The sequence below is a fragment of the Tribolium castaneum genome, chromosome 2 (genome assembly GCF_031307605.1).
Source record: "Tribolium castaneum strain GA2 chromosome 2, icTriCast1.1, whole genome shotgun sequence".
NCBI lineage: Eukaryota > Metazoa > Arthropoda > Insecta > Coleoptera > Tenebrionidae > Tribolium > Tribolium castaneum.
In genome coordinates, this window is record NC_087395.1 from 16,419,850 (window position 1) to 16,442,671 (window position 22,822).

Consider the following 22,822-nt stretch of genomic DNA (forward strand, 5'->3'; position numbering starts at 1 on the left):
TTTCGTCTGCTCAATAAAAACTATTTATTAGATTTATTTCAACGTCCGGTTTGATCGTTTTATTACTAAGATAAGAGATTTATTATCCCGCTGAAATCAAATTGGAGAGATTTATTTTATTACAGTTTGTGCAAAATTCTAATAAAGCTCCTGTGCATTATATTGACTTGACGTCTGTTTGGCAAAAAAATAAACGAGTTAAAAGAATGAAAGATTTGTTTAGTTTAAACGGGCAAAATATGTGCATATTTTTATCTTTAAATATTGATTTTAAAAAGCCATTAAATCTCCAAGTTTCAATTTAAAACAAATTTGGGGACTAATTCGGAAATAATAACCCAGAATATTGCTTACGCAGACATGATCCTTGTCTGCAAATGAGTAAATACAACTTATTGACACAGTATATTGACTGAGATTTTACAATTTTCTTGTGATAACATTGTGTGTTTCCATTAGAAAATCTGGCAAAAAAGCTCTTAGCAAGTCGTTAAAAAAACGTTAGTGTGGGCTTTTATCAGATTGAAATAAAAATTACCACATTCTAGACGATGTGCAAAAATGGCGGATGCGCCGGTTCACTTCGCGCTGAATTGCCGTCACTTTTTTGCTTAATTACTCCGCAACATGAATCTTAATTAGGTCCATAATTACGTCCCGAAAAATCTCTTCCAGTTAATTTATAATAATCTTTGAGTACGAGTTCGTTTCAACCTCTGACATTTCAAACAACCCTCCATTGGTTGTGCTCCAACATTCGACGGAATTAAGTCCAGAAATGTTTCAAGCGTTTAAAAAGGGCGAGATTATTAAAATGCGTGGCGGAAAGTTTTAGTTTGCTTTGATAATAATTTAAGAGTAATAGTGGGATTTGGGAGCCACTCAAATAAACGACAGGCAGTTGCAAATCGCTTCGGATTTCGCCTGAAAGAAAAACCCAATTTTGTGAAATCCTCAGTTAGCATTTGAAATTTATTATTAGCGTGTCGTTTATCTGAGACACGAACTTGGCACACTATGCGAACTTGTTATCTCGATGGGACTAGGGGACTTTGGCTAATTTTTTCGCCCTTGTTTGCTTTATTAAAAAAGTCTGGGTAAATTACCGCATATTCTGTGAATCTAATTCAATAGTTGGATAACGAGGCGCAGTCAATACGATCGTTACATTGGCCATTCACCCCTTGATTTTCATTCCTCGTTAATATTGAATTTTGTTTGTGTTTGACGAGGAGAAAACTTTTAAAACATTAATTTTTCAACAAGGTATCGAACCTGAGCTCGGACACAATTATTCCTGCAATTATGTAACCTGCGTGCGTGCTGGCATTTCCCACAGGACGGTTATAATTTATTCCTTTATCGTTTATCTATACTCTTCTTTGCCGGGAAATTCTGGATGGAAATTTAAGGTGCGAGCTCAAGCACGGAACGTTATTGACCTATCATGATTTTTAATGCCAGCTTTTCCATTGTTTTCGCCTTTAATAAGTCGCCGATATGAATAAAATCCGGGGATGAAATACGACGAAATGTCAGGCCTGCCTGAACGCGACACCGGTTGTTCCCCTTTGTAATTTCAACACCTATTTTATAGGCGACGAAACAGGCGCAAAAATATTTTATATTAAATATAAATTCTTCGACGCTTCGCTGGAAGTAAAATTAAATATATTGCTTTAAAAGAAAAATGCGTGAAAGCTTCGCTTATTTTGAATTTTACCTGTGAGATGTCAAATAGATAAGTATTTTCTTTGTGCTATATTTATGTTTTTGCTGCGAACTCTAAATGCAATTGAAATAAAAATAAGAGGTAAACAACTTTGTTAATAAAAAGAAAAACAGATCAAGGTTTTTTAATTAAGTTTCTCTAAAACTAAGGGAAGTTCTAAATTTTTAAAGAATTTAAACGACCTTTTAGGTACACAATTTTTACAAAACGACACATGAAAATTTGAATTTAAATTTAGATAAAAATAAATGAAGATCCTCTAAAACTACGGTATTTTCTTAGTTGTAATAATAATTAACAGTTATAACAAAAAATAAAAATTGCAGTTTAAAAATTACGAACACTTTAATTTTTTTTTAAATTACGAAAACGAAAATAAATTTAAAAGTTTAACTAAAACCATGTTGGTTTTGAAATTTTTTTCTTCAAAATATTAATCGGCGCAAACCTTTTAACACGAAACAGTTTTCATAAAAGTCTATCGTTGTAAAACTAAAGTAAAATTATTTCTCTAGCATCGATGTTTAAAATTCCTGGAAATATTCTTTTGTTTTACTTGAGATATACTTAAATTATAAAAAACTAAGACAAATTTTAGTTTAATATCATATTAGAAATGTTCCTTCAAAACTAGTGTGAAGAAAAATTATTTGCTTCCACCTAGATAGAACTTAACAATTATAAATGATTGTAAAAAAACGAAACCAGTTTGTACTGAATTGATAAGACTGGATTAAATCTCTTTAAATATGAAACTTTGGAAAATTTTAACACAAAAGCAATTTCTCCAAAGCGAAATGTTGTAAAAAAAGCCAAAAGTTAGTTCAAAGTTAGATAAAAGTTTCTCTGGTGAAGCTACGACATTTTCTCAATTTTTAAAAACATAAACATGATTTTAACATTGAAAAACTGAGGTTTCAGTTTAACTTATTGCATGTAAAAGTAAATTGAAAACTAATTTAACATCATTAAAAAAAATTTTTTTCACTACATTAAAGTGTCATTGTTGGAAAACCAGTTCCTACAAAAATTTCTGTTTTTACAAAGAGAGTACCGATTCCGAAATGTAAAAAAAAACCGAAATTGTAGGTACAGTCACGATCAAAAAGAATGACACCCTTATTAACCGAACCGAATCGCGAAAGTCCGATTTTTAGGTAACAAATTTCAACAAACAGGTTAGTTTATAAACCTTCCTGCTAGTTTACACAATATCCAGCTGGTTTATAAGTTAGTCAAATATACACATTAACCGTATCATATTGAAAAGATTTGTGGCTGCGGTTTCAAGGGTGTCATTCTTTTTGATCGAGACTGTACCTACTATTTAAATTAAAATTAAATTAATTTTCCCTAAAAATACGCCATTTTCTTTATTTTGTAAAATTTAGACAGAATATTAATAAAAATTAAACATAATTTTTTTCTAAAAACTTTCTTGTGGAATTATTAGACTCCAAAAGTTACATCACAAAGTAATTGTAAATTTTTTATTTTTACAAATACTTACTTAATTTTTACAAAATTTGTCAAGCAGTGCTTTTTTTTAAATAATAATCATTTCATAATGCAAATTACACACGTTTCATAATTGATTACGAGTTTAATTTAAAAACTTTTAGTCTCTTGTAAACTAAATAAAAATAAAACAAAGTTTAAAAACCCGACACACTAAATCTTTATTTTAAACACAACGCGTTTCAACCACAAAGTGGTCATCCTCAGGTGAGAATATAAACTCTTTGTAAAAAATGTATAATTTTCGAGTGAAATATGAAAGGATGTTGACATCAGCACAAACATTGCAGCGTTTTTTTTAACCGCTTTTAGAAAAAAATAAATATGGATCGCTTTATTTTTAATGTTTTATCAAAAATCAAACCACGGTTACTTTTTAATACAGTACCGTAAAGTCGCTCCCCTGTATGATTTACTTAAAATTATTTCTCTAATGTCCTGAAAATATTATTTGTTTTCATAAAAAACGGAGAAAAGCTTTTTGTTTAAAACCTATCACTAAATGTAAATTTTCTGTTTTTTCTACTACATTAGATGTATTTTTTCCAAGCAAGTCAAAAGTCTTCATAATTTTGCAAATCGTTGCAATTTATGCTAATTGGCATTAATTTACACGTCGTTTTATATTTTACTTTCTTCAAAACCACATTAGACAGTGCTAATTACTGGCAGTTGCAATTTAAAGCATGTAATAAAATGTGTACACCTGATAATGACTATAATCAACCGGGATCATAAATTAGCAGCTTGATAAATGATACAGACATTACGTATGAATGAGTGACAGATTTGCTGATTTGTTGAATTCTTGAAGTTTGAAACAATCGGTTTGGATTTTGGCCAACATTTGTATAAAACTACTCCGAACGCGAAATTAATTGTTCATCTCGACATGTTCGGGTGTGTTTGTTCCACTCGCACTGGTTATAATAAACCAGTTTAGTAACTGAAACGCAATTTGTTACGCGTTTTTGCACAATTAATCGTTGAAATTTGTCTGACCTGAAATTGGTAAACAGGAATCGCGTTCCTGGCCATAGTTGTGCAATAAGCGTGTTTTCTTCACTTCTTTTCTAATAAAGCGTCCCTTCAAGCTCTGGCAATTCAATCGCCGGGAGAACCCTCAAGAAAAACACACGTAAACTTTAATAAAAGTTACGACTCGAACGAAACTCCCAATCAGAGTAAAAATAGAGCTTCCCAAGTAGACGACCTCACAGACTGACATTTACATGGCTAATTACAAGACAAGAGACTCACCTAACATTTTCGTGCTTCTGGATGTAGATTTTGTGGAACTGGCCTTCGACCGGCGAGATTATGTCGTTCTTCATCTCCATGGCGACGTGCTGGGGCAGCACCGACAACAGGAGCCTCTCCTGCGGAAAAAAATTAAATTTTGCGACTTCAAGGGACAAATTTTCGCTCAAATCACTCACGAGTTTCTCGTTTTCGTCCTCCATCTCAAGTCGGGCCGCTATGCAGTTCCTGGTGTCCAGGAAAGCCTTCCGCTGTGCATGCTCCATCAGGTTGTGAACGAAAATTCCAACGACGTTAACGCACAAGAAAACCACAACGTTGGCACTCAACTGCAACAAATCCACCCTCAAAAACCGCTCGATTTGAGTCACTCGGAGAAGGTTAATCGAGCCAAAGCAAAAATGCCAATCATCTGGTTTTGTATTTGTAATGAGAGTTAATTAAAGGGGTTGAGGCGCGTCTGGCCCAAAGCCAAATGTCATAATTGGGTTTGAAATAGTGATGGCTGGACTTTGGGGACGCAGGAGATGGAACCGAATTAGATGAAGATTTTGGGAAACAGCGCATACGCTCTCTCAAAGAAAAAATAATAAGGAGAAGATAATAACAGAAAAAAGGCTTTTCGAAATAGATATTAATTAATTTTACAAGATCTGGTCAAAAAAATCCACGAAAATAAGTCGACATTGGTGGAATTTTAATCGCATTATCACTTTTCGGCGAAATAGCAACACAAATTAATAAAAAAAATCACAAAAATTACTTCACTACCTTTCCAACCCTCCTCCTGAGAAATTGCGAAATTACGAGTACGAGCCTATTTTACTTGATTTAGTTCGTTCGTAATTTTCCAGAATAGCTCTACGCAATTGTTGCTTTTCGACAGTTTTGGCACTTTTTTCAGGCAAAAACCTAATTAATTCGCAAAATTTCGTTCAGATTAAGCCGTAAAATCGGGAGTTTAAGAACAATTTTTAAGTTCACAACGAAGTCGCTAACACTGTCTCGAAAAATCACACGAAATTTAATAACAATTAATGTTATTTTAATTATTATTAATTACGTTAATTTGGCTTATTTCGAATGATTTAGTTTAAACATTTTTTTGTAAAATCATGCCAAAACATTATTTATTTGATTTGTTTCACTTGATTCAGCTCGTTTTTAAGCAAAATTTGGTTGTTATAGTGGCGGTCAGCTCGATTTGCGTGTGCGTCATCAATTTCATTTTTTCATTACCAACACAAAGCTATAAAAAAATTATCAAAAACAATGCAAATTTAAACAGCTAAGGGCTATCTAAGGGTGGTATCCTTGAACATTAATTTACATGTGCACTTCGACAACACCGTCAAGTGTCACGAATTTGTCAAACTGACATTGACAGTAAATTGCAGACGTCGTCGCATGGTTGTCGAAAGTGTTATCGGTGTTAATCGCAAGTATTTTCCGTTCGTTTATTGTGTTTTGTGATTTGCGTTTCGTTAGGTTTTTGATTCAGCGTTTATTAATTCTTGTTTTGTGAATCTGTATTTTTTGTAACAACTCATAATTTAAACACTCGTAACCTCAAAATATATTTGATAGTTTGTCACCGCTATGACCCTGCTATGTAAACGTAGTGACAGAAATGTCAGATGACGCACACGCAAATGGAGCTGAGCGCTACCATATTAAAATTTTGTTCTTTTTTCTTTTCAAATGTTTCGATGCGATTTACAGCCAGTAAAAGATTTACGAGAATCTCTCAAAATTTTGTAAAAAAACCGAAATTTTACCAAGTTAGACCGAAAGTTGTGTGAATGCTGCATTTTTCGATTTTTTAATCCGCTTTTGAGATAAAACCCAATTTATTTTAGAAAAATTTTGAAAAAAAAAATAGGAAAAAAAATTGATAACCAGAGCTTTCAATCAGAGATTCATTTATTGTAAAAGAACTTTTACAACAAATAGTCAGAAGTATGTTATGTGTTATTTCTACCATTCTTGAGAGTTTTTTCCCTTTTTCCCAAAATTTCGTTAAAAGATTGACAATATTTCAACATATTTTTGACACTGATCAGACAATAACTCCGGAACTAATAAATGTAATCGTAATAGTTTTTTAGTTGGAAAGCTTTTTTGGTAATCTTTTTTTTTTCAAAAAAGATCATTGTTCTCCCATTAATAGTTTTCGAAAAAATTGTAAACAAATGCAAAAATTAAAAAAAATTGTAACTTAAAAACCATTTAGAATTCAGTGATTGTTTCAACGCCAGTCGATTTCCTGGATCATTTTACATAGGTTTGTATCAAAAAAGTTATACTTTTCGAATAGTTTTAAAGTAATCGACGTTTGAAAGTGAGTGTATGAATATTTCAACATGTTTTTGACATTCATCAGGCAACAACTCCGAAACTAATAGACGTAATTGTTGGAAAGTTAAAAATAATCTAATTTTTGCTTTTTTTGAGCACGTTTTTCAGCCAGAAACGCAATTATTTCGCCAAAGTTCGTAAAAATAAGCCGAAAAGCCACTCAATTGTGCTCAAATACGTGTTATATTTTGCCTTCTGTGAAAGTCGATGATGTAAAAACGAAGTTTTTTCCCGAAAAATTTACCTAAAATTGTATTGAAATTGATGTTATGTTATCTTTTTTTAAGTCGAGACTGATTTATGTTGCATGAAGTTGTCAGAACACAGCTAAAAATCACAATATATATGGAAATTTATGTTAGTTTCTCGTTTTTGATCAAAGTTTCTTCAAAATAAGCCGAAAAACTCAAACATCTGGTGGAAGATGATGCTCTATTTTTAAGTTAAAATTTTTAAATTTAAAACAAACCGAAAAATCACCAAATTTAGTCGAAAATTACACATTGTATGCGTTTTTTGAGTGTCTGGCACGCTTCTCAAGCAGAAAATCAACACAATTAGGTCAAATAATTTTTTTTCCCTAGAAAAATTTCGCTAAAACTGGCTCAATAATCACCAAATTTGGTCAAAATTGATATAAATTTTATCGTATTTTAGTCACTTTGGAGCGTTTTTGAACCTGAAATTCATTTATTGTTAAGACACTTTGCCTGTTTTACTTGATTTTGCTTTTTTCCCGAATTACCGTCCAAAATAAATTGAAAATTAACAAAGTTACTCCTATTTTTTTCAAACACGTTTTTTTATTTTTATCTACATAAACCCACCTAAACAATCACCTTATTGGGTCAAAATTGAAAAAATAACATTTTTTAATTTCTGTGTTTTATTATCACATTTAATGCAGAAACGTAATTATTTCGCAAAAATTGTCAATAATAAGCCAAAAAATCGTCCAAAAATCTTCAATTTTGTATTGGAAGTTGTATTCTCAGCAAAATCAATTCAGAATTTTCGTTACACCCTGTATTTTGCCAAACTGCTGCGATAAAATCAGCTGACGAAACTAATTCCTAAAGTGAGGGCGAAGCCCTAATTTATCACCCTGAACTCATTAGAGACCTAAACACGGCATTCGTGCTAATCATCGACGCCTTAACGATTTTTGCTTCAATAAAATTTATCTTAGTTCAATTTAAAATAGCGAATCTCTGGTGCATTAAAAAATTGCATGCAATTAAATAGCATACGCCTGATCGAACATTGGAATTCTTTTCAAGCGTAATAAATTCGTCGACAATTCAATTGACATTTTCTCAACAAAAACAAGTTGTTTGCTCTCCTTCTTTTACGTTATTGGAATCTGGAACGTTTTGTTTTGTGTGCATATGGCGCCTTGCATTCAAGGTACACGTCTAATTAATCGTTTGTCCAATTAATTACGGATTTTTCGAACGCTTGCGAGCAAATTAAACACTTCGACGCATTTTTGCCTCGTGAAAGCTCCACCTCTTTGATTGAAAATATCCATAACTTCCCAAGTTTGTGTGCATTTTAATAATTCATGTGATCGATTTGCTCCAGAGGATGGTCTCGACCTTCCGCCGACCCAAACACGTGATAAATAATTTATAAATAAACGAAACGGCTCGGATTTATCTCCGTTGCATAATCTCACAATTATTTATTATAAATTACGAGTGACACAAAGTTTAAGCGTCAACTCGAGTGAAAGTAAGCCTACACAAAGCAGTGATTTAAATACCGACTCTGATTTAATATAATTGTTAACATCTCGGTGCACAATTAGATTTGGAGCAGAATTTCATGCGCTTGTGTTAAGTTTCCGACAATGGAAGCCAATTGCGCATATGAGTTTCATAGATTTTGCAATGATAAGGCAAGTGTTCAGTTTCAGACGCTGGTGATGGATACAGTCAACTGGTAAAACTGACGTTATCGTTTATCATTTCAATTGGCTGGAATATAACAAATGACAGCTAACTACTTTCCGCTGAGACTGTTTCGAAATGTTTGCAATTGATTGTAATAATTTATATCGGGTAGAAATTAAATGCACAGAATTTTATTTAAACGACAAGTATTTTTTATCAGTAAAAATAATAAATGCACAGTAAAATAATAAATGCTCGGTAAAAATAATAAATGCACGGTAAAATAATAAATGCACAGTAAAAATAATAATTGCACAGTAAAATAATAATAAATGCACAGTCAAAATAATAATTGCACAGTAAAAATAATAATTACACAGTAAAAATAATAATTGCACAGTGAACTAATAAATGCGCAGTAAAAATAATAAATGCACGGTAAAATAATAAATGCACAGTAATAATAATAAATGCACAGTAGAAATAATAAATGCACAGTAAAAATAATAAATGCACAGTAATAATAATAATAAATGCAGTCAAAATAATAATTGCACAGTAAAAATAATAATTGCACAGTGAACTAATAAATGCGCAGTAAAAATAATAAATGCACGGTAAAATAATAAATGCACAGTAAAAATAATAATTGCACAGTAAAATAATAAATGCACAGTAAAATAATAAATGCACAGTAAAAATAATAAATGCACAGTAAAAATAATAAATGCACAGTGAAATAATAAATGCACAGTGAAATAATAAATGCACAGTGAACTAATAAATGCACAGTAAAAATGATAAATGCACGGTAAAATAATAAATGCACAGTAATAATAATAAATGCACAGTAGAAATAATAAATGGACAGTAAAAGTAATAGATGCAAAGTAAAAATAATAAATGCACAGAATTTAAATACTGAAGCAAAAAATTTAAATACTAACTAATCATTTATTATTTTTTACTGATCAAAATCGAATTTATTACTGATCGCTTTATCACTACCCATTTATATCAATGTTCGACTGAAAATTCCACACTTTTGCAGATTAATAAATCTGCAATTTTCACTTTTATGGGCCATAAAGCACAACCAAATGGCAATTTTATAATTAGTTATAAAATAAAAACGATATCTGTTTTTTTATACAAGATATTTATGTATCGCGCCATAAATTTTTAGCACTTTAAGTGCGTGGGAAGCGAATTTTGGCAAGTATTTGAAAGCAAGTCAATAAAAAAAATGAATCAATCCGAAATTCTAACATTTATCTACGCTGACGGAATTTGTATGTCGCTCCTAATGCACATATCGTGTTTCAGAAATAATAACACAATTATTGCTTTTACACCTTGACTGAAAGCTTTGTTTTAGTTTATTTCTTGTTAAGTTTACCCAGTGTGTTTAATTAAAAGACAAACACAGGTGATGTATCTTCCAGAAACACTCGCACCTGGCTGTTCTAGACAATGCTCCAAAATGTGGAAAAATTCAGACGAAAAGTTTGAAATTCCGCTGGCAGCCAGTAAAAACTACTTGCATTTTTGTCTGAGTAAAAGTCCATTAATCTGACAAAAATACTCGCCTCAAGGTGGGATTTTCACTTGGATACCGAACTGACTTATTGTCGAATAATGAACTAAAAAACCCATTAGCTTCAACTTGCCACAATGGCACCACAGCCGTGCATCCAAAAGAATTTATGATTCGACTAGTGAAGAAACAAAATATATTTGACACGAATGTCACAGCTGCACTTCTTCACACATAATTTATTTGAGCGTAATTAGATTTTCCTTTTTCTTAAGAAATAAAACATCCTGTCCTGTCAAGAGACGTTAGACTAAGTTCTAATTATTAATATTTCTCTTTACAACCAGTATTTCTAGACGCAGGAATGGTAAAAACAGTTGTTTTTCCAACTCAGTCATTAGTTCAGGAACTTGTGCACGAAACTTGTTTTATTGCTGCAAAAACCGATGATCTGCTAATCTCATTCAATAACTCTTGTTGATTGCTTGTGGAAAATAATTGATCGCGTTTTTTTCGTCATGAAACGGGGGAAAATATGGATTAGCCGTACTCAAGTGGCTTATTATGCTTAATTCGGGGAGATATTAATCACAATCCGGATAAACGTCCGTTTATACAAAGACCTTCCCTCGCTAAATTTCTTCGGCCTTTCATTAGCCCGCGGCGCTTGGAAAACATAATTCCATAATCTACTACATCTGCATACATAAGCACCAAGCAGAAATTTTCATTCACATATTTTTTCACTTTAAAATGCCCCACCACGTACAGTTACAAAAAAATTCGTTCCTGGCTAAAAATAAAAAGCTATGCACTCTATTTTTAGAAATAACGAAAATATCGTGATATTATTAACGACTCATCTTTAAAAAATTCAAAAACACAAAAAAGACACTATTTAGCAGGACCTAAATTATTCCAATAGGAAATATATGAAAAATAGCAGAAAACAAGATACATTAAACATTAACAAAAAAATCAAATGCAATAGTCTTAATTTCAGAAAAAATAGCCACATTCTTTTAAGTAAACTGGTCAAAAAATAACCTTCACAAATCACTTTTGGTTGAAATATCCTTTAGAAGATAGAGAAAAGACAAGAGAAACTAAACAATCTTAAATGCAAGAAGAATATAGCTTCGTATTTGCAAGATATTAACAACTTTTTTCATGAGTATTACAAATTTAGTTTTATTTTCATGTTTTTGAAAGAAGTTCTTCAAAATATGCCAAAGAAAATAAAAAATGCGAATCTAAATAAAGACACAACAGGAACAAACAAATAAATAATTTCCTTACCAACTGAACAGAAGATTACTTTCCCTTTTTCAAGGTAGCAGAAAAATTTCTTTTATATTTTAAAATATAAAATTAAATATAAATTATTTCATATGTCATTAAATATCCTGTGAAAATATTTTTAAGTTTTTAGCACAAGTTTTAAAAAATAAGGATATAAATGAAGAAATTCTAAAAAAAAATATACTAAAAGACAATTCTAACTGCAAGAGGAATACTAGCTATAACTTTTTCAACAAGAGTAAGGATCTTATTTGTAACGTTTCGTAGTAAAATTATCGTTTATTAAAGAATATAAAGCAATGAAGTAAAACAAGACAACTCAAACGTAAGAGAAATAAATAGGTAGTTCTAAGTTCGGGAACAAAATATAAAAAAAACTTTTTTCGATTTTTTGGATTCTCTTCAATAGAAATTTAGTATTTTATGTAAAACATCTTCAAAATATGACTAGGAAAATAAAGGTGCGAATCTAAATAAAGAAAAGAAATTGCCAACTGGACAGAAGATTATTTTCCGCTTTTCAAAATTTAGAAAAACTTCTTTCGTATTTTAAAAGACAACTTAAATTATTTCATAAGTCATTAAATATCCCTGTGGAGAAAATATCTTCTTCATAGTGAAAAAAAAATAGAGACAAAACAATCTTGACCGAAGAATATTTTTGAAAATAATGGAGAAGTTTTTACGAGTTCCAAAAAAATTAAGGACACTAAATCTAAATAAAGAAATTCTGTAAACAATTGCAGTCTTTATTTATTTCAAATCAAACAAAATAACTGCAAGAGGAATAGATGTAATTTTTTCAGCAAGATTAAGAGATCTTACCTGAACCTTCTTGAAGTAAAAATATCTCTTAAAAAAGATAAAGAAATAAAGATAAACATAACATCTAAAAACGTAAGAGAAATTAATAGTGTTTATTTCTTGAACAAAATATTAAAGAACTTTTTTCTATTCTCTTCAATAGAAATTTCGTATTTTGTGTAAACAACTCAAAATATAGCAGAAAGAACTAAAGAATATAAAAAATAAAATGTTTGAGTTAGGAAATCCCCGGAACGCATTCGAGACAGCGATGTCATTGTTTAATAAAATGTCATAAATTGAAAAAAATCCTGTTAAAATAGAAATGATTATTTTAAAGGACAACGAACTAGCGAAATCTAGTATCTAGTATCCACAAAAAACACACGTTCATGTCTAACTTAAATTTAAGTTCTTTTTATTAAGATAAATTAAGTAAGTTGTTGGTAAGTAAGCAATTAATTGTTAGTTTAGAATTAATTCATCTTGTAATAGTGGCACATTATTAAAGATAGATTTGTTTGAATGCAATAGAAATGAGCGATTCAAAAAAAAAAACTTTTGATGGGGTTTCCAGAGAAAAGTAAAGAAGGATTTTAGTTGTTTAACTAAACCTGATCCACAAAACTGAAATGGAAATCATCATTAATTGAGACAATGGTTTTCATTCAAGTTTTGTTGATCAACTTTAACTGAAAAACTAAAATTGTTTAGATATTTTCTAGCATAAACAGCATTGTTTGTAGTAATTCGGACCTGTTTCAAAAAACGTGGTAACAACAGACCTGTAACTGCTGTAAATCAAAGAAATTCTTATAAAATATCTTAAGTTATTTAGCACCAAATGTCACTGAATTAAGTGCAAATGTTACAGCTTAATTTTTTTTAGAAAAATATTGTTTCCATTTAAGTTGCTTAGTTCAATTACCAATTTTTTCTACAAGTGATCTTAAAAAAATGCCTTTATAATTTTCAGTCATTTTCAGTATATTGTCTTTTAGAAAATAAAAACTCGAATGAAACTCGTTCAACTAGCCACCCGATATAGACATAAAAACTGAAAAAATATAATAAAACACTACAATACAAAAATGCCTTGAATTTTCTGAGGCAGTAGAAGATTTTGCATCTCAATTCTACTTTATAATTACAAAACTGTCCGGAGCAAAGGTTTTCATTTTTCGTATTTCTGTTTTTTTATTCCCTTCAAAAAACAAAACAAAATAAAACGAGAGTAAAAGCAAGCAACTCAACCCCCTTGTGCGATTAACCTCCCCTTTCTTATCACTTATCGCTTCAAACCCCCTACCTGCTGCCACATAAGCTCTTGAAAATCCCTGGCGAAGAGTGTCGCGACCGTGATATGCGCACAACACAGCACCAATCCAAAAATCGCCGCAATCCAACTCTTGAGCGGCATCATCGCGTACGCCAAGAACACCACAAAGACCACTTGCCACGTTCCTTCCGCCGCCACTTTCGCCGTCGAACTTTCCGGATAGAGCGGCAACGCCAACGCGCAGAAAATCGCCAAGAAGAACAACACCACGTAGCAGACCCACAGCAGATACGCATCTTGCATGAAGCGGGTGTGGAGGAAGCCTAAGAGCAAGGCAAAGAGGATGCAATGGGCGGCATGGTACACGTTCTGGGCGGTGGGCCCTTGCGAGTAGATCAGGCCCAGGTTGGCCAAGAGGGCCGTCAACACGACGAAGAGGGCGACCACCGCGGCTACACTGGAGTGCTGCAGTTTGCAAATGTAGCGCTGGTAGAGCTGCTCGAGCTCGTCGTTTTCAAAGCGGTGAGGGTTCAGCATCCGGGTGAGGATGCGAGGGGATGTCATCGCTTTCACGCTGTGGTCCATGGCTGGGGCTCCTTAAGGCTTAAAGCGCTGCTTCCGTCGACGAGCCATTCCTACAACAATAAAACACACTTTATGTATTCCCAAATTCCCAAAAAAAAAAAGAATCAATCCATAAAATTTGGTATAAAGTTCCCTTTAGTTAAGTTGACAACATTGAATAATGAAGACGGAGAAAATATAAGACCGCCAATTCTTATATCTTCTGCTTTTGCATTATTATTATTAAATATTATTGAACGCAGTAACGGGTAAGAATCTGGTCCAACTTGGACCACCTTCCCCTACTGACAAAATGAGCCCCACGTCATCCAACTAATCTCCTATCGATTTCAATATTAACCACCACTACATGCAATAAATAAACCAGTGGCGTAACAATCAAAGTTTTGGGTTATCTAAACCACAAATAAAGACGTAGATTAACTAACCACAAGCTTCTTGGTGGTTCAAAGTGTTTAAACCAAATAAAAATGTCTTTATGAGACTGATTTGACTTAATTAACTGGTTTCAGATAGCATTTAGTAAATTTACTTTTTTAATAATAATGCAATTAAAAAGACTATCACTACTGTTTTTTAAATAGAATACCGTGTGTTCTAAAACTTGTTCTGTAGGTGTATATACAAGGTATTCCAGAAAGTGGATAAAGAACATTATTTGAAGTGTTAAAAAAATATCAAATTCACCTGAAAAAGTAATTTTAAGTAAATAGAGTGTTTAAGAAATAAATTACATTTCAAACTTATTATTTTTTAAATCACACACCCTATATCTATATTGCATTTAGAACGTAGCTTTTAATACTTATGATTTTGACCAAAATTTATTAGTCAATTCTTTTTAGTTCTTGAAATGTATAATTTAATTTTTTTAATTAAAACAGGGTTATATTTTTTAAGTCAAAAATAATATTCATCAGATATATATTTCCGAAGAGTAACGTAACAGACTTCTATTGTTATTAATAATTTTTATTATAAAAATTAAGCATTAAACAAATTTACAATTTAGTTGCTTAATATGGAACAGTGCTCAAATATGAGCTATAGGTATGAACTATTTTAATTTTAATATTTTAAGAAAAAAAAATGTTTATCTATTATTTTACTTTCTTATTTATTTCTTTGGTGCTTTTATTTTCTTTGTGTTCCTTGTTTTGTCTTCTTTTTCAATTATCTTCTTATTTTTTTAATAAGGTTATTTTGTAAGGAGGCGAAATTATAAAAGAGGCTCCAGCAACTTTTTTACCCCTAATACAAGTCAAAGCTCATATTCGAAACTCTTGACCAAAATAAACTTGACCTTACAGTATTTAGACCTAATTTTCATCAATAAAATAACATATTTTTAAATGTCTAAAAAAATATTTGATAGTGAGGAAAAAAATACTAGAGATTTATTTAAAGAAGAATACTAGTAGTTTAACCTTATGTAATTAACGCCCAGTATTTCAATGCAGGGTTAAAATCCAGGGTAACTAACCCTCGTTAAATCTTAACCAAGATTTTGAACACTAAGTACATATTTCAGATATAGAGTTTTAAGTGCATATTATGAGGTGGTAAAACCTAAAAGTAGGAATATTTTTTGGTTTCTTAATAAACTTTTTTAATTATAAAAATAAAAAAGACTAATGAGAGGTCGTAGAAAATGGCAAAATAGCATGGTATCACGAAAACAAATTAAGTTATTTTATAAAGACACTGCGCATGATTTAACATGACAAAATTTGCTAACTTGGCACATTTTCCGGTGAAGTTTTAAGGACGGTTAAATTATAACCAAAAATTAATTTCATTTACGCCAGGTTTCAGGTATAAATAAACCCCAGTTAAATTTTATCTCTCAGTTAGTTGCTAAGGTAATGCGTAAATGATTGGTGTTGCTGTGTTTTAACTGAGGTTTAAATTTATCTCTCCGTTTAAAAATATGTTTTCAGAAACTGAGCCTTAATCGCCAATTGAAATAAAAAAACTTAAAAAATCAAATGAAACACTGTTCTGTTTTTACTTCTCAGAGTTTATTTAATAGTTTTTTTAACAACATAACTGAAAAGATATTTGTTAATTTTAGCAACAATATGCCGACACCAATCATTTCTAAGAGTTTATACGGAGATTGAAACATTCGCCATAAATACGACCATTTTTATTAATTATTAAAATGTGAAAATAAACATTGAAGTTATTAAAAGCTGATAATTTCACTTTTCGACAACCTACAAAAACAAAACTACAATGGTTAGAAATAAATATCTTCTGAGTAATCAGAACAGCTAGCTGTTAAGGTTTTTTAGAAAGACAATTTAAAGCTCTATTGTTAAAAAAAACAAAAAAGAGTGTTTTTATTTTAAAACTAAAGACCGGTTTCTAAAGCGTCGTTAATTTAATCCGTAATTAAATGCCTAATAACTGATCACGTGACTAAATTGAACTAATCTGATTTATCTATTCGCGTTGTTAACTTTTAACAACAAATTAAAATTTAATGAAACTTTTCATAAACCGGTCCTAATGTATTTAAAAAAAATTAAGTTATTCTTAATACTAAGCATTATTAATTTTTTTAACTTCCTGATTGCAACTTTCCATAAAGCATTCTTTCTTCTTTTAAGCTGAGTCAATTTAATTTTGTTTTTGTTCTTCGTTTTGGAATAATGATTTTTTTTTAAGTCAAAATAGTCAAATTATCTCAAAATCAACCAACAGCTACATCTAAAAATGCAAAAATCACCCTTTATCCTTGAATACTTTGCACAAATTGATTTAAATATTTTAACATATTTTAATAACGGACTTTACCACCAACTCCTCTATTAACACGAGTAGGTTTTTATTTAATGTAATTTTAAGCAAATTTCTTCAAGGAAATAGGTTTAATCGAGCCAAATATAGGCCCATTCTGCTCCGCCACTGAAGCAACCCTCTCACGAAATGGTCCAAAAATATCGCCCCGGCCTAAGCACAATACCAGCCAAATCGCTCCTGAGCCAATTGCTTGAAATCGATAAGTGCCATTCAAAAAGAAATTTTCTTTCGAATCACGAACCCCAAAGAAAGCGAACTTCCGCCAGCTATTAAATTTCTCCCAACGTTGCTGATACGAAAATTACAAGGAGATAACACGATACCCGGCGATGACATTCAAACTGGATTGCAGTTACATTTAAGAAGTGCATGAGAAAAGCGTGCTTGCTTTATCCGAGCAAGGATCGATAGTCCTGAACTGACTCGTCCCCTAGTCGAGGAGACATTGACATTGCAGTAAAATCCTCGCTGTTTGCTGTCTCAGATGAAAATAACAAAATGGAAAAAACAAACTGCTCGAATATTTGAGATGGATAATCCGGTCACGTCCTTGCCTCCTGATAAATTTGCCCGTTAAGGACGATGGCACTGGAGGGTTATTAAACGCCGGCATAAAGGACGAAACATGTGCCAGATATGGATTGAAAAATTGCACAGTACAACACTGAAGAATTCGCACAATTTTAACTACGACATCACTAGGGCTTCAGCAACTCGAACAGCGAACAGATTAGCAAACTTTCAGAAATAGAATAACTTTGCCTGGAAACTTCGAAACCAAGAAACTTCAACAATAATGCTCGATCTGTATTATAATGCATTAGAGTTCCAGAGCTTCACATAAAATGTACATATGTTGATTTTTCGTAATTTCTCTCACACTTGGTGCCCGTTCAACTTAGAACCTTACCAGCTAATAAAAATGCGCAAGCAGTTCTAGCCAGTTCTAAAACAAAGTCGTAAAATCGCTGTTAGTATATGTATTTCCAAAGACATAAACCGTGCAGAAATATAAATCATTTCGCTCCAAACTGTATCTCCTAGACACACCAATAAACTGGGTTTAATTACGCCGCTCAAACTTAGCACTTACTTATCAGAACAGTAAAAATGTGTCAGTTTAACAAGCAGTTTGTTTTTAAATCGGAAGACACCTGGCGGCACTAAATCTCAGCACCCGTAAAATTCCCGACAAATTTTATAGTCAAACCCCAGAAATTCATTAGATGCAGTCCTCAGATTTCGAGACCCTGCTCTTGTGCCATTAAGTCCTTTGTTCGGGATTTGGGAAGAACAAAATTACAACTGGGTTTTCAAAGCAACGTTTCGGGTTACACCGATATTTGTGCGATTTATCGATTCCGAACTGCGGTAATAAACACGATCTTGGCGCAAATGGTGCGATTACGATTCCGTTATTTAAACACATGTTACGACTGCATCACGAGTTTATTACTAATTGCGATTTGTTGTCCGTCGTAAATAAGAGATAAAGACGAGGCTAAGGAAGGATCGGAAAGAAAACACTCGAAGACTTTATTTGAAATGTACAACCGGAATTTCCCGGACTTTGCATTAAAACAGAACGGTCCAGGGACAAAAGACTCCGATGAATGAAACATGGAATCAATGAAAATATTATGAAGCTTTGGAAGCAGCTTTAGATCTATTGTTGTAATGAAACTGCGATCGTTCACCTCGGACACTTCCACCGTCTTCATCATCCTCTTCATTCAGCGCAATTTCCAGGATTCAGTCGCTTCAATTAGAGCTTCGGCAGAAATGCAGCTCGAGCTTTCACAATCAGGAATCAGGGTAAAAAATTCTCTCACGATATTTTAGGCATGTTCACAACATCTCGCTTGGGGGAAAACGAACCGACCGAGAATAAATAAATCTGGCTTAGTTAGATTTATATCGAAATGTGTGTTTCGGGTGTTCAATCAACAAGTTGCATTTCCTATGTCAACGTACCTTGAAAATGATAAATAATTCGGGGCTGAATTATTCATGATTTTCACACCTGGTGTAGTGTGAAAAGAGCTCAGAATTTCAGATGATGTTAGAAATGAATTCAATTCTGCTGCCGACGCTCGTGAATTGATCTACGTGTGTTAATGGATTCATAAAATGTGGTGACTTAGTTTGCAGCGAAAAAGCAAAAATGAAAAACGCTTTGATGTAGGTAGTACCAGGGAAAAATGTTAATTAATAAAATAACGAAAAAACACGGTTTGTTTTATGTGAATAGAGGAAAAGCTTGCAGTTTTTATTCAGCGTTCCAAACTGGAATCCAGTAATTCTTTAGCTGGAAAGGTTTACTGATTGATAAAATAACACAAAATTAATATTATTTCCCGTAGTAACTTTAAAATGAAATTAAAAAAAAAACAAAATCTTTTTTTTACAAGTGGATGTTAACTTAGATTAACTTATTACCTCACAGACCAGTTTTATAAAAATATAAAAGTTACAAGTTAATTTTTACAAGTGACAAGTTTACTAGTTACATAAGATAACTACAGAAAAAGTATACAAGTGACAAGTAAATCCCTTGTAAATAGTTTTATAGAACTGGCCCCAGATCTCGACTTAAATATTTGTAACCAAGTTATAAAGGGGTAAACAGTGTAACAATTTTAATGCTTTTACGGAAAAACTTAAAGTTCAAACGGCATGAAAAAATACAGTATAAGTAAGTCGTATACAAGACCCATAAAAATAGTAGTTTATTATACAAGTAAAGAAAAGTTGTTCATTATCTGTGAGTGATGTGGAATCACGAGGACTCATGAGCAGATAATGCCAACTTTTCTTTATGTGTATAATACAACGTTTTTTCTCATAAATGCATTGAGAAATTTTTGTTAAATTTTTTCACTGATAGAATAAAAAAAATAGCGAATAAAATAAAAAACATTACCAAATGGCCACTTTATTCTATTAGTAAAATAAAAAAATAACTAAATCAAATAATGTGCCATAGTAACCACTTGTAGAATAAAGGTGTACTACTTCTACTCGTAGCTATCGAATAAGCAACAATATTATTAATATTTATAAGAGGAAATATCAAAAAAACATAGTACCATGAAAAAAAAATTACTAAAAATTAAGGTTTTTTCATTTTATTTTTAAATGACACTAACAGTTTTTTTCAAATTTGTGTATGTTGTCGCTAAGGTCTTCAGAAAGTTACCATATTTTTTGAACTTAACAATTTTTTTAATAGAACAATCGACTTTTTAACCCGTTTAAACTCTGTTACAAATACTTAAAATGAGATATAAACTGATCTATGAGGTAATGAAAGAATTTAGGAACAACATACAGTTGTAAAGAAAGCATTTTTTTCATTACTTTTCTTAAAAATGCTATTTCTATACTATTTTTAAGCTCCTCTTCGGACGTTCTGACGCCCGGTATTTCAATTGACTAATAATATTTTGGTTACCAATTTATTTCCTGGTTTGGCGTATTTCGGTTATGAGTTAATCAAGTTTAAAATCATTACCAAAGAAAAGATGTCGGGTTACCAATTTTATTGGTTATTTCTACTAACGTACTGAAATACGCATTCAAAGTTAAAATCTTGGGTAAGATTTACCATCGGATAGTTTTACAAAAATTTTACTCAAACACTGAAATGCCTGGCGTAAGTATAATTCCGTCTTAAACTAGAATTTCCACTGTTTTAATAACTACTGAAATAAGCTCTAATTATTTTCCTCCAAAGTTCAATTTTCAGGGATTTATTTGTCTTAAGAGGACTATCTAAAATTCTCTTCATTAAAATTAAAAATACAAGTTGTAAATTTTCCCTCTTTCTTGAAACATCCTGAAGAACCAAAAATAATTCCTCAACCAAGCTATCTTGAAAAAGCTTGCGATGTATTTCTGCAACGTTTTTAAAAGCACTTCAGATTTAATTTAATTATTCAAAATACTTCATACGTAAGTGCATTAGCACCTTTTTAATTTTTGTAGGAGAACATCGTGTATGAGGCATTAAATCCAAATATCCGACTTGTTTTAGCACTTCCTTGAATAATTTAAAACCAAGCGAGTAGAAAATTTTCCAGCATCCGTTGTAAATGCGAACAGTTATCTTTATATTTATTCGAACTCTTTCAGAACAACATATGGTAAATCGGCAGAATTGAAACATTTTATGTATCTAGGCCAGGAATGGAGTGAAAAATCGTCTGAATGATGTGGTAGGTACACGAATAATTACAATATTTTCGAACTAAATTACAGTTCTTGTTGCTAAAAGGTTTTAAAACCACTCCATAACCAGCTAGATATGTAAATAAGTGTAATTTTCTTGTCATTACGTTACGCCATCGGCCGCCGCCCACTCGGCCATCTCCTTATCAGTCCCATCTGACCAATATCTCAAGGTCTGAAGGATATTTGTGCCGCCTGGCGTGCGATGTGGGGCATCACCACGTTTGTGACATATTTTTAGAGGAAGGTGTTTAATTCGGCTCAATGAGTTGCAAGGTGAGCCTCAGATTGTTTGACTGACGGACTAGAAAATTTCATCGGAAGGACTCCAAAGCCTTTGTGACATCTACTCGGATCATATCGATAAATCCTGGCAGAGAACACGAGCCGGTGTTGTACCACATGACGAGCCAGGACTTATTGAGATAGGTCGCTGCTGCAATACAATAATAATGCATCATGGCCGTGTCGTGCTTGTCACTCGACCAAGAAATGCCTTATCTCTGTAATGATTTATTGTGGTGTTTCTGTGGCATTAATTAAACGCGATCTACCTGACGTATTAAACGCACGAGAAAGTGACGCAAACGGGATGGGAGTTGCAACGGCGGGCATGGGACTCCGGGGAGTTCTTTTGCCAATCACGAACGCCCGGAATTTAAACGAGAGTTTATGGCCGCTGGCGAAATGCACACTTTCGAACCAAGATATGCAATAGAAATAAATAAAGACATGTAACTAAATAGACAGTTTTTTAATTAGTTGAGGGGCAAGTTCTTCAAAAGAGACTCATTTGAGGAATATTGAGGTGTTCTTTTTGGTCATAACTGAGAAGCGCTTATCTCAGTATAACTTCCAAAGTTAGCTCATTTTCAAATGTCATGTCTCCACAATGGGAGTGAAATGGTTAGGGAGTATGTAATTCAAAGTCGAAATGGGCAAAATCCAGAGAATAAGATGGATATTCTAGCTATGGTTCGTCCAGTTTTTCCAAAATAACAACTAAATCGTGTCTGAATTTTTCGGTTAAAATGTACAAGTATAAAGCCTGGTCTTGAAAAATTCTCACATTATTAAGTGATATTCGAAAAAGTAGAACATGCTTATACTTATATTTTTTAAGTGGATACTTACGTACATCTTCATAAAATTGTAAGTATATATTAGCTGTTTCAAAACTATAAAAACGCCAAGGTCGCATTTTCTCTCAAAATTAGCTGTTATAAATTATTCATGCACTTCAAACAAATAATAGATAATGTAATTTAATGAGAGATCTAATCATTAATAAATATTTTACAATTTTATCAATCTTATTTAAAAACATAATTCGGTAAAATGCGACGTTGGCGATTTTATAGTTTTGAAACAGCAAATACTTTTATAGCAATAAGTAGATGATAATACTTATGTAGTATTAGCATATGCCTAAAAATAATAAATAATAAAAAATTAAGTACTTACTCATGTCGATATTTATAAAATAGAGAAGTTACTAAAAATTAGCATTTACT

General features: G+C 32.0%; 1 protein-coding gene across 9 annotated transcripts in view; it reads right to left on the bottom strand.

Annotated features, from left to right (window-relative positions):
• Positions 1-22,822, bottom strand: part of rut (rutabaga) — a 92,521-nt gene that overhangs the window by 43,481 nt on the left and 26,218 nt on the right. For all 9 annotated transcript variants that reach the window (XM_064355182.1, XM_015983301.2, XM_015983299.2 and 6 more), the window contains exons 2-4: positions 13,716-14,320; positions 4,690-4,839; positions 4,511-4,629 (exon numbers count right to left, since the gene is read on the bottom strand). In XM_064355182.1, the coding sequence (XP_064211252.1) occupies positions 4,511-4,629; positions 4,690-4,839; positions 13,716-14,270 (824 nt within the window). In that variant the 5' untranslated portion in view covers positions 14,271-14,320. The remainder of the gene's footprint in view (positions 1-4,510; positions 4,630-4,689; positions 4,840-13,715; positions 14,321-22,822) is intronic.